General features: G+C 53.3%; 1 protein-coding gene across 1 annotated transcript; it reads left to right on the forward strand.

Annotated features, from left to right (window-relative positions):
* Window positions 1–1035: 1035 nt before the first annotated feature.
* On the forward strand, window positions 1036–11396 carry LOC116958770 (serine protease HTRA1B; the record flags this gene model as incomplete). Its single annotated transcript, XM_076057624.1, has 4 exons — window positions 1036–1134; window positions 7933–7965; window positions 9032–9140; window positions 11308–11396. Coding segments are annotated over 4 exons (312 nt in total), but the record flags the coding sequence as incomplete, so codon positions are not given.
* Between the last annotated feature and the right edge of the window lie 601 nt (window positions 11397–11997).

Genomic DNA, 11997 nt, shown 5'->3' on the forward strand with positions numbered 1-11997 from the left:
GACACAGAGACACAGAGAGAGACACAGAGAGACACAGACACACAGAGACACAGAGAGACGCAGAGACACAGAGACACAGAGAGAGACACAGAGAGAAACACAGAGACACAGAGAGACGCAGAGACACAGAGAGAGAGACAGAGAGACAGAGAGAGACACAGAAACACACAGACACAGAGAAAGAGACAGAGAGACAGAGAGAGACACAGAGACACAGAGAGAGACAGAGAGACACAGAGAGACACAGAGAGACACAGAGAGACACAGAGAGAGACACAGAGACACAGAGAGAGACACAGAGACACAGAGAGAGACACCATCACAGCGGGGATAGTGAGCTCCGTGCACCGTGGATCTCGTGAGCTGGGGCTCCACTCGGACATCGACTACATCCAGACAGACGCAGCCATCAACGTGAGACAGAGACACAGAGACACAGAGACACAGAGACAGAGAGAGAGACACAGAGACACACAGAGAGAGACACCATCACAGCAGGGATAGTGAGCTCCGTGCACCGTGGATCTCGTGAGCTGGGGCTCCACTCGGACATCGACTACATCCAGACAGACGCAGCCATCAACGTGAGACACAGAGACACAGAGACAGACACAGAGACACAGAGAGAGACACAGAGAGAGACACAGAGACACAGAGACACAGAGACACAGAGAGAGACACCATCACAGCGGGGATAGTGAGCTCCGTGCACCGTGGATCTCGTGAGCTGGGGCTCCACTCGGACATCGACTACATCCAGACAGACGCAGCCATCAACGTGAGACAGAGACACAGAGACACAGAGACACAGAGACAGAGAGAGAGACACAGAGACACACAGAGAGAGACACCATCACAGCAGGGATAGTGAGCTCCGTGCACCGTGGATCTCGTGAGCTGGGGCTCCACTCGGACATCGACTACATCCAGACAGACGCAGCCATCAACGTGAGACACAGAGACACAGAGAGAGACACAGAGACACAGAGAGAGACACAGAGACACAGAGAGAGACACAGGGAGACAGAGAGAGACACCATCACAGCGGGGATAGTGAGCTCCGTGCACCGTGGATCTCGTGAGCTGGGGCTCCACTCGGACATCGACTACATCCAGACAGACGCAGCCATCAACGTGAGACAGAGACACAGAGAGAGAGACAGAGAGAGAGAGAGACAGAGACACAGAGAGACACAGAGACACAGAGAGAGACACAGAGACAGAGAGAGACAGAGAGATACAGAGACACACAGACACAGAGACACAGACACAGAGAGACAGCGGGGAGACAGAGGAGTGAGTGAGTGAGTGGGTTAGTGGGTGAGTGAGCTGGTGAGTGAGTTGGTGAGTGAGTGGTGAGTAAGTTGGTGAGTGAGTGAGTGGGTGAGTGAGTGGGTGAGTGAGAGAGTGGGTGTGTGAGTGAGTGAGTGGGTGGGTGAGTGAGTGGGTGAGTGATTGAGTGAGTGGGTGAGTGAGTGGGTGAGTGAGTGAGCGAGCTGGTGAGTGAGTGGGTGAGTGAGTGGGTTAGTGGGTCTGTTAGTGGGTTAGTGAGTGGGTGAGTGTATGAGTGAGTGGGTGGGTGGGTGAGTGAGTGAGTGGGTGAGTGAGTGGGTGAGTGAGTGAGTGGGTGAGTGAGTGGGTGAGTGAGTGAGTAAGTGGGTGAGTGAGAGAGTGGGTGGGTGAGTGAGTGGGTGAGTGAGTGAGCGAGCTGGTGAGCGAGTTGGTGAGTGAGTGGTGAGTGAGCTGGTGAGTGAGTGGGAGGGTGAGTGGGTGAGTGAGTGGGTGAGTGAGTGAGCGAGCTGGTGAGTGAGTGGTGAGTGAGTGGGTGAGTGACTGAGTCGGTGAGTGAGTGGTGAGTGAGTGGTGAGTGAGTGGTGAGTGAGTGGTGAGTGAGTGGTGAGTGAGTGGGTGAGTGACTGAGTCGGTGAGTGAGTGGTGAGTGAGTGGTGAGTGAGTGGTGAGTGAGTGAGTGGTGAGTGAGTGGTGAGTGAGTGGTGAGTGAGTGGGTGAGTGACTGAGTCGGTGAGTGAGTGGTGAGTGAGTGGTGAGTGAGTGGTGAGTGAGTGGGTGAGTGAGTGGTGAGTGAGTGGTGAGTGAGTGGTGAGTGAGTGGGTGAGTGAGTGGTGAGTGAGTGGTGAGTGAGTGGTGAGTGAGTGGTGAGTGAGTGGGTGAGTGACTGAGTCGGTGAGTGAGTGGTGAGTGAGTGAGTGGGTGAGTGAGTGAGTGGTGAGTGAGTGGTGAGTGAGTGAGTGGTGAGTGAGTGGTGAGTGAGTGGGTGAGTGAGTGGTGAGTGAGTGGTGAGTGAGTGGGTGAGTGAGTGGTGAGTGAGTGGTGAGTGAGTGGTGAGTGAGTGGTGAGTGAGTGGGTGAGTGACTGAGTCGGTGAGTGAGTGGTGAGTGAGTGAGTGAGTGGTGAGTGAGTGGTGAGTGAGTGGTGAGTGAGTGGGTGAGTGAGTGGTGAGTGAGTGGTGAGTGAGTGGGTGAGTGAGTGGTGAGTGAGTGGTGAGTGAGTGAGTGGTGAGTGAGTGGTGAGTGAGTGGTGAGTGAGTGGTGAGTGAGTGGTGAGTGAGTGGGTGAGTGACTGAGTCGGTGAGTGAGTGGTGAGTGAGTGAGTGGGTGAGTGAGTGGTGAGTGAGTGGTGAGTGAGTGGGTGAGTAAGTGGGTGAGTGAGTGGTGAGTGAGTGGTGAGTGAGTGGGTGAGTGAGTGGTGGAGTGAGTGGTGAGTGAGTGGTGAGTGAGTGGGTGAGTGACTGAGTCGGTGAGTGAGTGGTGAGTGAGTGAGTGGGTGAGTGAGTGAGTGGTGAGTGAGTGGTGAGTGAGTGGTGAGTGAGTGGTGAGTGAGTGGGTGAGTGACTGAGTCGGTGAGTGAGTGGTGAGTGAGTGAGTGGGTGAGTGAGTGAGTGGTGAGTGAGTGGTGAGTGAGTGAGTGGTGAGTGAGTGGGTGAGTGAGTGGTGAGTGAGTGGTGAGTGAGTGGTGAGTGAGTGGGTGAGTGAGTGGTGAGTGAGTGGTGAGTGAGTGGTGAGTGAGTGGGTGACTGAGTCGGTGAGTGAGTGGTGAGTGAGTGAGTGAGTGGTGAGTGAGTGGTGAGTGAGTGGTGAGTGAGTGGTGAGTGAGTGGGTGAGTGAGTGGTGAGTGAGTGGTTAGTGAGTGGTGAGTGAGTGGGTGAGTGAGTGGTGAGTGAGTGGTGAGTGAGTGGTGAGTGAGTGGTGAGTGAGTGGTGAGTGAGTGGGTGAGTGACTGAGTCGGTGAGTGAGTGGTGAGTGAGTGAGTGAGTGGGTGAGTGAGTGAGTGGTGAGTGAGTGGTGAGTGAGTGGTGAGTGAGTGGTGAGTGAGTGGGTGAGTGAGTGGTGAGTGAGTGGTGAGTGAGTGGTGAGTGAGTGGTGAGTGAGTGGTGAGTGACTGAGTCGGTGAGTGAGTGGTGAGTGAGTGAGTGAGTGGGTGAGTGAGTGAGTGGTGAGTGAGTGGTGAGTGAGTGGTGAGTGAGTGGGTGAGTGACTGAGTCGGTGAGTGAGTGGTGAGTGAGTGAGTGAGTGGGTGAGTGAGTGAGTGGTGAGTGAGTGGTGAGTGAGTGGTGAGTGAGTGGTGAGTGAGTGGTGAGTGAGTGGTGAGTGAGTGGGTGAGTGACTGAGTCGGTGAGTGAGTGGTGAGTGAGTGAGTGAGTGAGTGGGTGAGTGAGTGAGTGGTGAGTGAGTGGTGAGTGAGTGGTGAGTGAGTGGTGAGTGAGTGGGTGAGTGAGTGGTGAGTGAGTGGTGAGTGAGTGGTGAGTGACTGAGTCGGTGAGTGAGTGGTGAGTGAGTGAGTGAGTGGGTGAGTGAGTGAGTGGTGAGTGAGTGGTGAGTGAGTGGTGAGTGAGTGGTGAGTGAGTGGGTGAGTGACTGAGTCGGTGAGTGAGTGGTGAGTGAGTGAGTGAGTGGGTGAGTGAGTGAGTGGTGAGTGAGTGGTGAGTGAGTGGTGAGTGAGTGGTGAGTGAGTGGGTGAGTGAGTGGTGAGTGAGTGGTGAGTGAGTGGTGAGTGAGTGGGTGAGTGACTGAGTCGGTGAGTGAGTGGTGAGTGAGTGGGTGAGTGGTGAGTGAGTGGTGAGTGAGTGGTGAGTGAGTGGTGAGTGAGTGGGTGAGTGAGTGGTGAGTGAGTGGTGAGTGAGTGGTGAGTGAGTGGGTGAGTGACTGAGTCGGTGAGTGAGTGGTGAGTGAGTGAGTGAGTGGTGAGTGAGTGAGTGGTGAGTGAGTGGTGAGTGAGTGGTGAGTGAGTGGGTGAGTGACTGAGTCGGTGAGTGAGTGGTGAGTGAGTGAGTGGGTGAGTGAGTGAGTGGTGAGTGAGTGGTGAGTGAGTGGTGAGTGGTGAGTGAGTGGTGAGTGAGTGGTGAGTGAGTGGTGAGTGGTGAGTGAGTGGTGAGTGAGTGGTGAGTGAGTGGTGAGTGAGTGGGTGAGTGACTGAGTCGGTGAGTGAGTGGTGAGTGAGTGAGTGAGTGGTGAGTGAGTGGTGAGTGAGTGGTGAGTGAGTGGTGAGTGAGTGGTGAGTGGTGAGTGAGTGGTGAGTGAGTGGTGAGTGAGTGGTGAGTGAGTGGTGAGTGGTGAGTGAGTGGTGAGTGAGTGGTGAGTGAGTGGTGAGTGAGTGGTGAGTGAGTGGTGAGTGAGTGGTGAGTGGTGAGTGAGTGGTGAGTGAGTGGGTGAGTGAGTGGTGAGTGAGTGGTGAGTGAGTGGTGAGTGAGTGGGTGAGTGGGGGAGTGAGTGAGTGGGTGAGTGAGTGAGTGAGTGGTGAGTGAGTGGTGAGTGAGTGGTGAGTGAGTGGTGAGTGGTGAGTGAGTGGTGAGTGAGTGGTGAGTGGTGAGTGAGTGGTGAGTGAGTGGTGAGTGAGTGAGTGAGTGGTGAGTGAGTGGTGAGTGAGTGGTGAGTGAGTGAGTGAGTGGTGAGTGAGTGGTGAGTGAGTGGGTGAGTGAGTGGTGAGTGAGTGGTGAGTGAGTGGTGAGTGAGTGGTGAGTGAGTGGGTGAGTGAGTGGGTGAGTGAGTGGTGAGTGAGTGGTGAGTGAGTGGTGAGTGGTGAGTGAGTGGTGGTGAGTGAGTGGGTGAGTGAGTGGTGAGTGAGTGGTGAGTGAGTGGTGAGTGAGTGGTGAGTGGTGAGTGAGTGGTGAGTGAGTGAGTGAGTGGTGAGTGAGTGGTGAGTGAGTGGTGAGTGAGTGGTGAGTGGTGAGTGAGTGGTGAGTGGTGAGTGAGTGGTGAGTGAGTGGTGAGTGAGTGGTGAGTGAGTGAGTGAGTGGTGAGTGAGTGGTGAGTGAGTGGTGAGTGAGTGAGTGAGTGGTGAGTGAGTGGTGAGTGAGTGGTGAGTGAGTGGTGAGTGAGTGAGTGGTGAGTGAGTGGTGAGTGAGTGAGTGGTGAGTGAGTGGTGAGTATTTGAGTGAGTGAGTGGGTGAGTATTTGAGTGAGTGAGTGTATGAGTGAGTGAGTGAGTGGTGAGTGAGTGGTGAGTGAGTGAGTGGTGAGTGAGTGGTGAGTGAGTGGTGAGTGAGTGGGTGAGTGAGTGAGTGAGTGGTGAGTGAGTGGTGAGTGAGTGGTGAGTGAGTGGTGAGTGAGTGAGTGGTGAGTGAGTGGTGAGTGAGTGAGTGGTGAGTGAGTGGTGAGTATTTGAGTGAGTGAGTGGGTGAGTATTTGAGTGAGTGAGTGTATGAGTGAGTGAGTGAGTGGTGAGTGAGTGGTGAGTGAGTGAGTGGTGAGTGAGTGGTGAGTGAGTGGTGAGTGAGTGGGTGAGTGAGTGGTGAGTGAGTGGTGAGTGAGTGGTGAGTGAGTGGTGAGTGGTGAGTGAGTGGTGAGTGAGTGGTGAGTGAGTGGTGAGTGAGTGGTGAGTGAGTGAGTGAGTGGTGAGTGAGTGGTGAGTGAGTGGTGAGTGAGTGGTGAGTGGTGAGTGAGTGGTGAGTGAGTGGTGAGTGGTGAGTGAGTGGTGAGTGAGTGGTGAGTGAGTGAATGAGTGGTGAGTGAGTGGTGAGTGAGTGGTGAGTGAGTGAGTGAGTGGTGAGTGAGTGGTGAGTGAGTGGTGAGTGAGTGAGTGAGTGGTGAGTGAGTGAGTGGTGAGTGAGTGGTGAAGTGAGAGTGGTGAGTGAGTGGTGAGTATTTGAGTGAGTGAGTGGGTGAGTATTTGGGTGAGTGAGTGTATGAGTGAGTGAGTGAGTGGTGAGTGAGTGGTGAGTGAGTGAGTGGTGAGTGAGTGGTGAGTGAGTGGGTGAGTGAGTGGTGAGTGAGTGGTGAGTGAGTGGTGAGTGAGTGGTGAGTGAGTGGTGAGTGAGTGGTGAGTGAGTGAGTGGTGAGTATTTGAGTGAGTGAGTGGGTGAGTATTTGAGTGAGTGAGTGTATGAGTGAGTGAGTGAGTGGTGAGTGAGTGGTGAGTGAGTGAGTGGTGAGTGAGTGAGTGAGTGAGTGGGAGTGAGTGAGTGAGTGAGTGAGTGGTGAGTGAGTGGTGAGTGAGTGGTGAGTGAGTGAGTGGTGAGTGAGTGGTGAGTGAGTGAGTGGTGAGTGAGTGGTGAGTATTTGAGTGAGTGAGTGGGTGAGTATCTTGAGTGAGTGAGTGTATGAGTGAGTGAGTGAGTGGTGAGTGAGTGGTGAGTGAGTGAGTGGTGAGTGAGTGGTGAGTGAGTGGTGAGTGAGTGGTGAGTGAGTGGTGAGTGAGTGGTGAGTGAGTGAGTGAGTGGTGAGTGAGTGGTGAGTGAGTGGTGAGTGAGTGGTGAGTGAGTGGTGAGTGAGTGAGTGAGTGGTGAGTGAGTGGTGCGTGAGTGAGTGGTGAGTGGTGAGTGAGTGGTGAGTGAGTGGTGAGTGGTGAGTGAGTGGTGAGTGAGTGGTGAGTGAGTGAATGAGTGGTGAGTGAGTGGTGAGTGAGTGGTGAGTGAGTGAGTGAGTGGTGAGTGAGTGGTGAGTGAGTGGTGAGTGAGTGAGTGAGTGGTGAGTGAGTGAGTGGTGAGTGAGTGGTGAGTGAGTGAGTGGTGAGTGAGTGGTGAGTATTTGAGTGAGTGAGTGGGTGAGTATTTGAGTGAGTGAGTGTATGAGTGAGTGAGTGAGTGGTGAGTGAGTGGTGAGTGAGTGAGTGGTGAGTGAGTGGTGAGTGAGTGGTGAGTGAGTGGGTGAGTGAGTGAGTGAGTGGTGAGTGAGTGGTGAGTGAGTGGTGAGTGAGTGGTGAGTGAGTGAGTGGTGAGTGAGTGGTGAGTATTTGAGTGAGTGAGTGGGTGAGTATTTGAGTGAGTGAGTGTATGAGTGAGTGAGTGAGTGGTGAGTGAGTGGTGAGTGAGTGAGTGGTGAGTGAGTGGTGAGTGAGTGGTGAGTGAGTGGGTGAGTGAGTGAGTGAGTGGTGAGTGAGTGGTGAGTGAGTGGTGAGTGAGTGGTGAGTGAGTGGTGAGTGAGTGAGTGGTGAGTGAGTGGTGAGTGAGTGAGTGGTGAGTGAGTGGTGAGTATTTGAGTGAGTGAGTGGGTGAGTATTTGAGTGAGTGAGTGTATGAGTGAGTGAGTGAGTGGTGAGTGAGTGAGGAGTGGTGAGTGAGTGGTGAGTGAGTGAGTGAGTGGTGAGTGAGTGAGTGAGTGGTGAGTGAGTGGTGAGTGAGTGGTGAGTGAGTGGTGAGTGAGTGAGTGGTGAGTGAGTGGTGAGTGAGTGGTGAGTGAGTGAGTGGTGAGTGAGTGGTGAGTGAGTGGTGAGTGAGTGGTGAGTGAGTGAGTGGTGAGTGAGTGGTGAGTGAGTGGTGAGTGAGTGAGTGAGTGGTGAGTGAGTGGTGAGTGAGTGGTGAGTGAGTGGTGAGTGAGTTAGTGGTGAGTGAGTGGTGAGTGAGTGGTGAGTGAGTGAGTGGTGAGTGAGTGGTGAGTGAGTGAGTGAGTGAGTGAGTGGTGAGTGAGTGGTGAGTGAGTGGTGAGTGAGTGGTGAGTATAACTAATACCTCCCCCCCCCCGTGCTCTCTCCCCACAGTTCGGCAATTCCGGAGGGCCGCTGGTGAACTTGGTGAGTTGTTGTGGTGGTGGTGGTGATGGTGATGGTGGTGGTGATGGTGGTGGTGGTGGTGATGGTGGTGGTGGTGGTGATGGTGGTGATGGTGATGGTGGTGATGGTGGTGATGGTGGTGGTGGTGGTGGTGATGGTGGTGATGGTGATGGTGGTGATGGTGGTGGTGGTGGTGATGGTGGTGGTGGTGATGGTGGTGGTGGTGATGGTGGTGATGGTGGTGGTGATGGTGATGGTGGTGGTGATGGTGGTGGTGATGGTGGTGGTGGTGATGGTGGTGGTGGTGATGGTGGTGGTGGTGATGGTGGTGGTGATGGTGGTGGTGGTGATGGTGGTGGTGATGGTGGTGGTGGTGATGGTGGTGATGGTGGTGGTGATGGTGGTGATGGTGGTGATGGTGGTGGTGATGGTGGTGGTGGTGATGGTGGTGGTGGTGGTGGTGATGGTGGTGGTGGTGATGGTGGTGGTGGGGTGGTGGTGGTGAGCATGGTGGTGGTGGTGGTGTTTGTGGTTGTTGTTGTTGTGGTGGTTGTGGTTGTTATAGTTGTTGTGGTGGTAGTGAGTGGTGGTGGTTGTTGTGGTGGTGGTTGTTGTGGTGGTGGTTGTTGTGGTGGTGGTGGTTGTGGTGGTGAGTGGTGTTTGTTGTTGTAGTGGTGAGCATGGTGGTGGTTGTGGTGGTGGTTGTTGTTGTGGTTGTTGTATTTGTGGTGGTTGTTGTTGTGGTGGTGGTTGTTGTTGTTGTAGTTGTGGTGGTGTTTGTTGTGGTGGTTGTTGTGGTTGTTGTAGTTGTGGTGGTTGTTGTTGTAGTTGTGGTTGTTGTTGTGGTGGTGAGCATGGTGGTGGTTGTTGTAGTTGTGGTGGTTGTGGTTGTTGTTGTGGTGGTTGTAGTTGTGGTGGTTGTAGTTGTGGTGGTTGTTGTGGTGGTTGTTGTAGTTGTGGTGGTGGTTGTTGTTGTTGTATTTGTGGTGGTTGTGGTTGTTGTTGTGGTGGTTGTGGTGGTTGTGGTGGTTGTTGTAGTTGTGGTGGTTGTGGTGGTTGTGGTGGTTGTGGTTGTTGTGGTTATCAGGACGGCGAGGTGATTGGGGTGAACACAATGAAGGTGACCGCCGGGATCTCGTTCGCGATCCCGGCCGATAGAATCCATCAGTTCCTGATTGACTCGCACGACCAGATCAGTGAGCCACCACTCACCCACTCACTCACTCACCCACTCATACACTCACTCACTCATACACTTACTCATACACTCACTCATACACTCACTCATACACTCACTCATACACTCACTCATACACTCACTCACACACTCACTCACTCATACACTCACTCACTCACTCACACACTCACTCACACACTCATACACTCACTCACTCATACACTCACTCACTCACTAATACACCCACGAATACACTCACTCACTCATACACTCACTCATACACTCACTCATACACTCACTCACTCATACACACATACACTCACACACTCACTCACTCACTCATACACTCATACACTCACTCATACACTCACTCACTCACTCATACACTCACTCACTCACTCATACACTCATACACTCACTCACTCATACACTCACTCACACACTCACTCACTCACTCATACACTCACTCACTCATACACTCACTCATACACTCACTCACTCATACACTCACTCACTCACTCATACACTCACTCACTCACTCATACACTCACTCACTCATACACTCACTCACTCATACACTCACTCATACACTCACTCATACACTCACTCACTCACTCATACACTCACTCACTCATACACTCACTCACCCACTCACTCACCCACTCACTCACTCACTCACCCACTCACTCACTCACTCACCCACTCACTCACTCACCCACTCACTCATACACTCACTCACTCACACACTCATACACTCACTCACACACTCACTCACACACTCATACACTCACTCATACACTCACTCACTCATACACTCACTCACTCACTAATACACCCACGAATACACTCACTCACTCATACACTCACTCATACACTCACTCATACACTCACTCACTCATACACACATACACTCACACACTCACTCACTCACTCATACACTCATACACTCACTCATACACTCACTCATTCACTCATACACTCACTCACTCACTCATACACTCATACACTCACTCACTCATACACTCACTCACACACTCACTCACTCACTCATACACTCACTCACTCATACACTCACTCACTCATACACTCACTCACTCATACACTCACTCACTCACTCATACACTCACTCACTCACTCATACACTCACTCACTCATACACTCACTCACTCATACACTCATACACTCACTCATACACTCACTCATACACTCACTCACTCACTCATACACTCACTCACTCATACACTCACTCACCCACTCACTCACCCACTCACTCACTCACCCACTCACTCACTCACCCACTCACTCACTCACTCACCCACTCACCCACTCATTCACCCACTCACTCACTCACCCACTCACTCACTCACTCACCCACTCACCCACTCACTCACCCACTCACTCACCCACTCACCCACTCACTCACCCACTCACTCACCCACTCACCCACTCACTCACCCACTCACTCACCCACTCACTCACCCACTCACTCACTCACCCACTCATTCACTCACCCACTCACTCACTCAACCACTCATTCACTCACCCACTCACTCACCCACCCACTCACTCACCCACCCACCCACTCACTCACCCACTCACTCACTCACTCACCCACTCACCCACCCACTTACGCACTCACCCACTCACCCACTCACCCACCCACTTACTCACTCACCCACCCACTCACTCACTCACTCACCCACTCACACACTCACTCACCCACTCACACACTCACTCACCCACTCACTCACTCACTCACCCACTCACACACTCACTCACCCACTCACACACTCACTCACCCACTCACTCACTCATACACTCACTCACACACTCACATCCTCACTCACTCACCCACTTACTCACCCACTCACTCACTCACTCACATCCTCACTCACCCACTCACACACTCACTCACCCACTCACTCACACACTCACTCACTCATACACTCACTCACTCATACACTCACATCCTCACTCACCCACTCACACACTCACTCACCCACTCACTCACACACTCACTCACTCATACACTCACTCATACACTCACTCACTCACCCACCCACTCACCCACCCACCCACTCACTCACTCACTCACTCACTAACCCGCTCACTCACCCACTCACTCACTCACCCACTCACTCACTCACCCACTCACTCACCCACCAGGGGGGGATATGTGTTCACAGATTCTCTTAAAGCTCCTGTGTCGAAGAAGAAATACATTGGGATTACGATGCTGACACTCACCCCCAGGTGAGCACACTCACTCACTCACCCACCCACTCACCCACTCACTCACCCACCCACTCACCCACTCACTCACCCACTCACTCACCCACTCACTCACACACTCACTCACTCATACACTCACTCACTCACTCACCCACCCACTCACCCACTCACTCACCCACTCACTCACCCACTCATACACTCACTCATACACTCACTCACCCACTCACTCACTCATACACTCGGTCACCTACCCACTCATCTACCACCCATTCACCTACCCACCCACCCACTCACCTACCCACTCACCTACCCACTCACCTTCCCACCCACCCACCCACTCACTCACTCACCCACTCACCCACCCACTCACCCACTCACTCACTCACCCACTCACTCACTCACCCACTCACTCACCCACTCATACACTCACTCATACACTCACTTACCCACTCACTCACTCACTCATACACTCGGTCACCTACCCACTCATCTACCCACCCATTCACCTACCCACCCACCCACTCACCTACCCACTCACCTACCCACTCACCTTCCCACCCACCCACTCACTCACTCACCCACTCACCCACCCACCCCACTCACCCACTCACTCACTCACCCATCACTCACACACTCACTCACTC

Source organism: Petromyzon marinus, chromosome 83 (assembly GCF_048934315.1).
Source record: "Petromyzon marinus isolate PM22_M1 ecotype Great Lakes invasive population chromosome 83, UKy_Petmar_22M1.pri1.0, whole genome shotgun sequence".
Taxonomy (NCBI): Eukaryota; Metazoa; Chordata; class Hyperoartia; order Petromyzontiformes; family Petromyzontidae; genus Petromyzon; species Petromyzon marinus.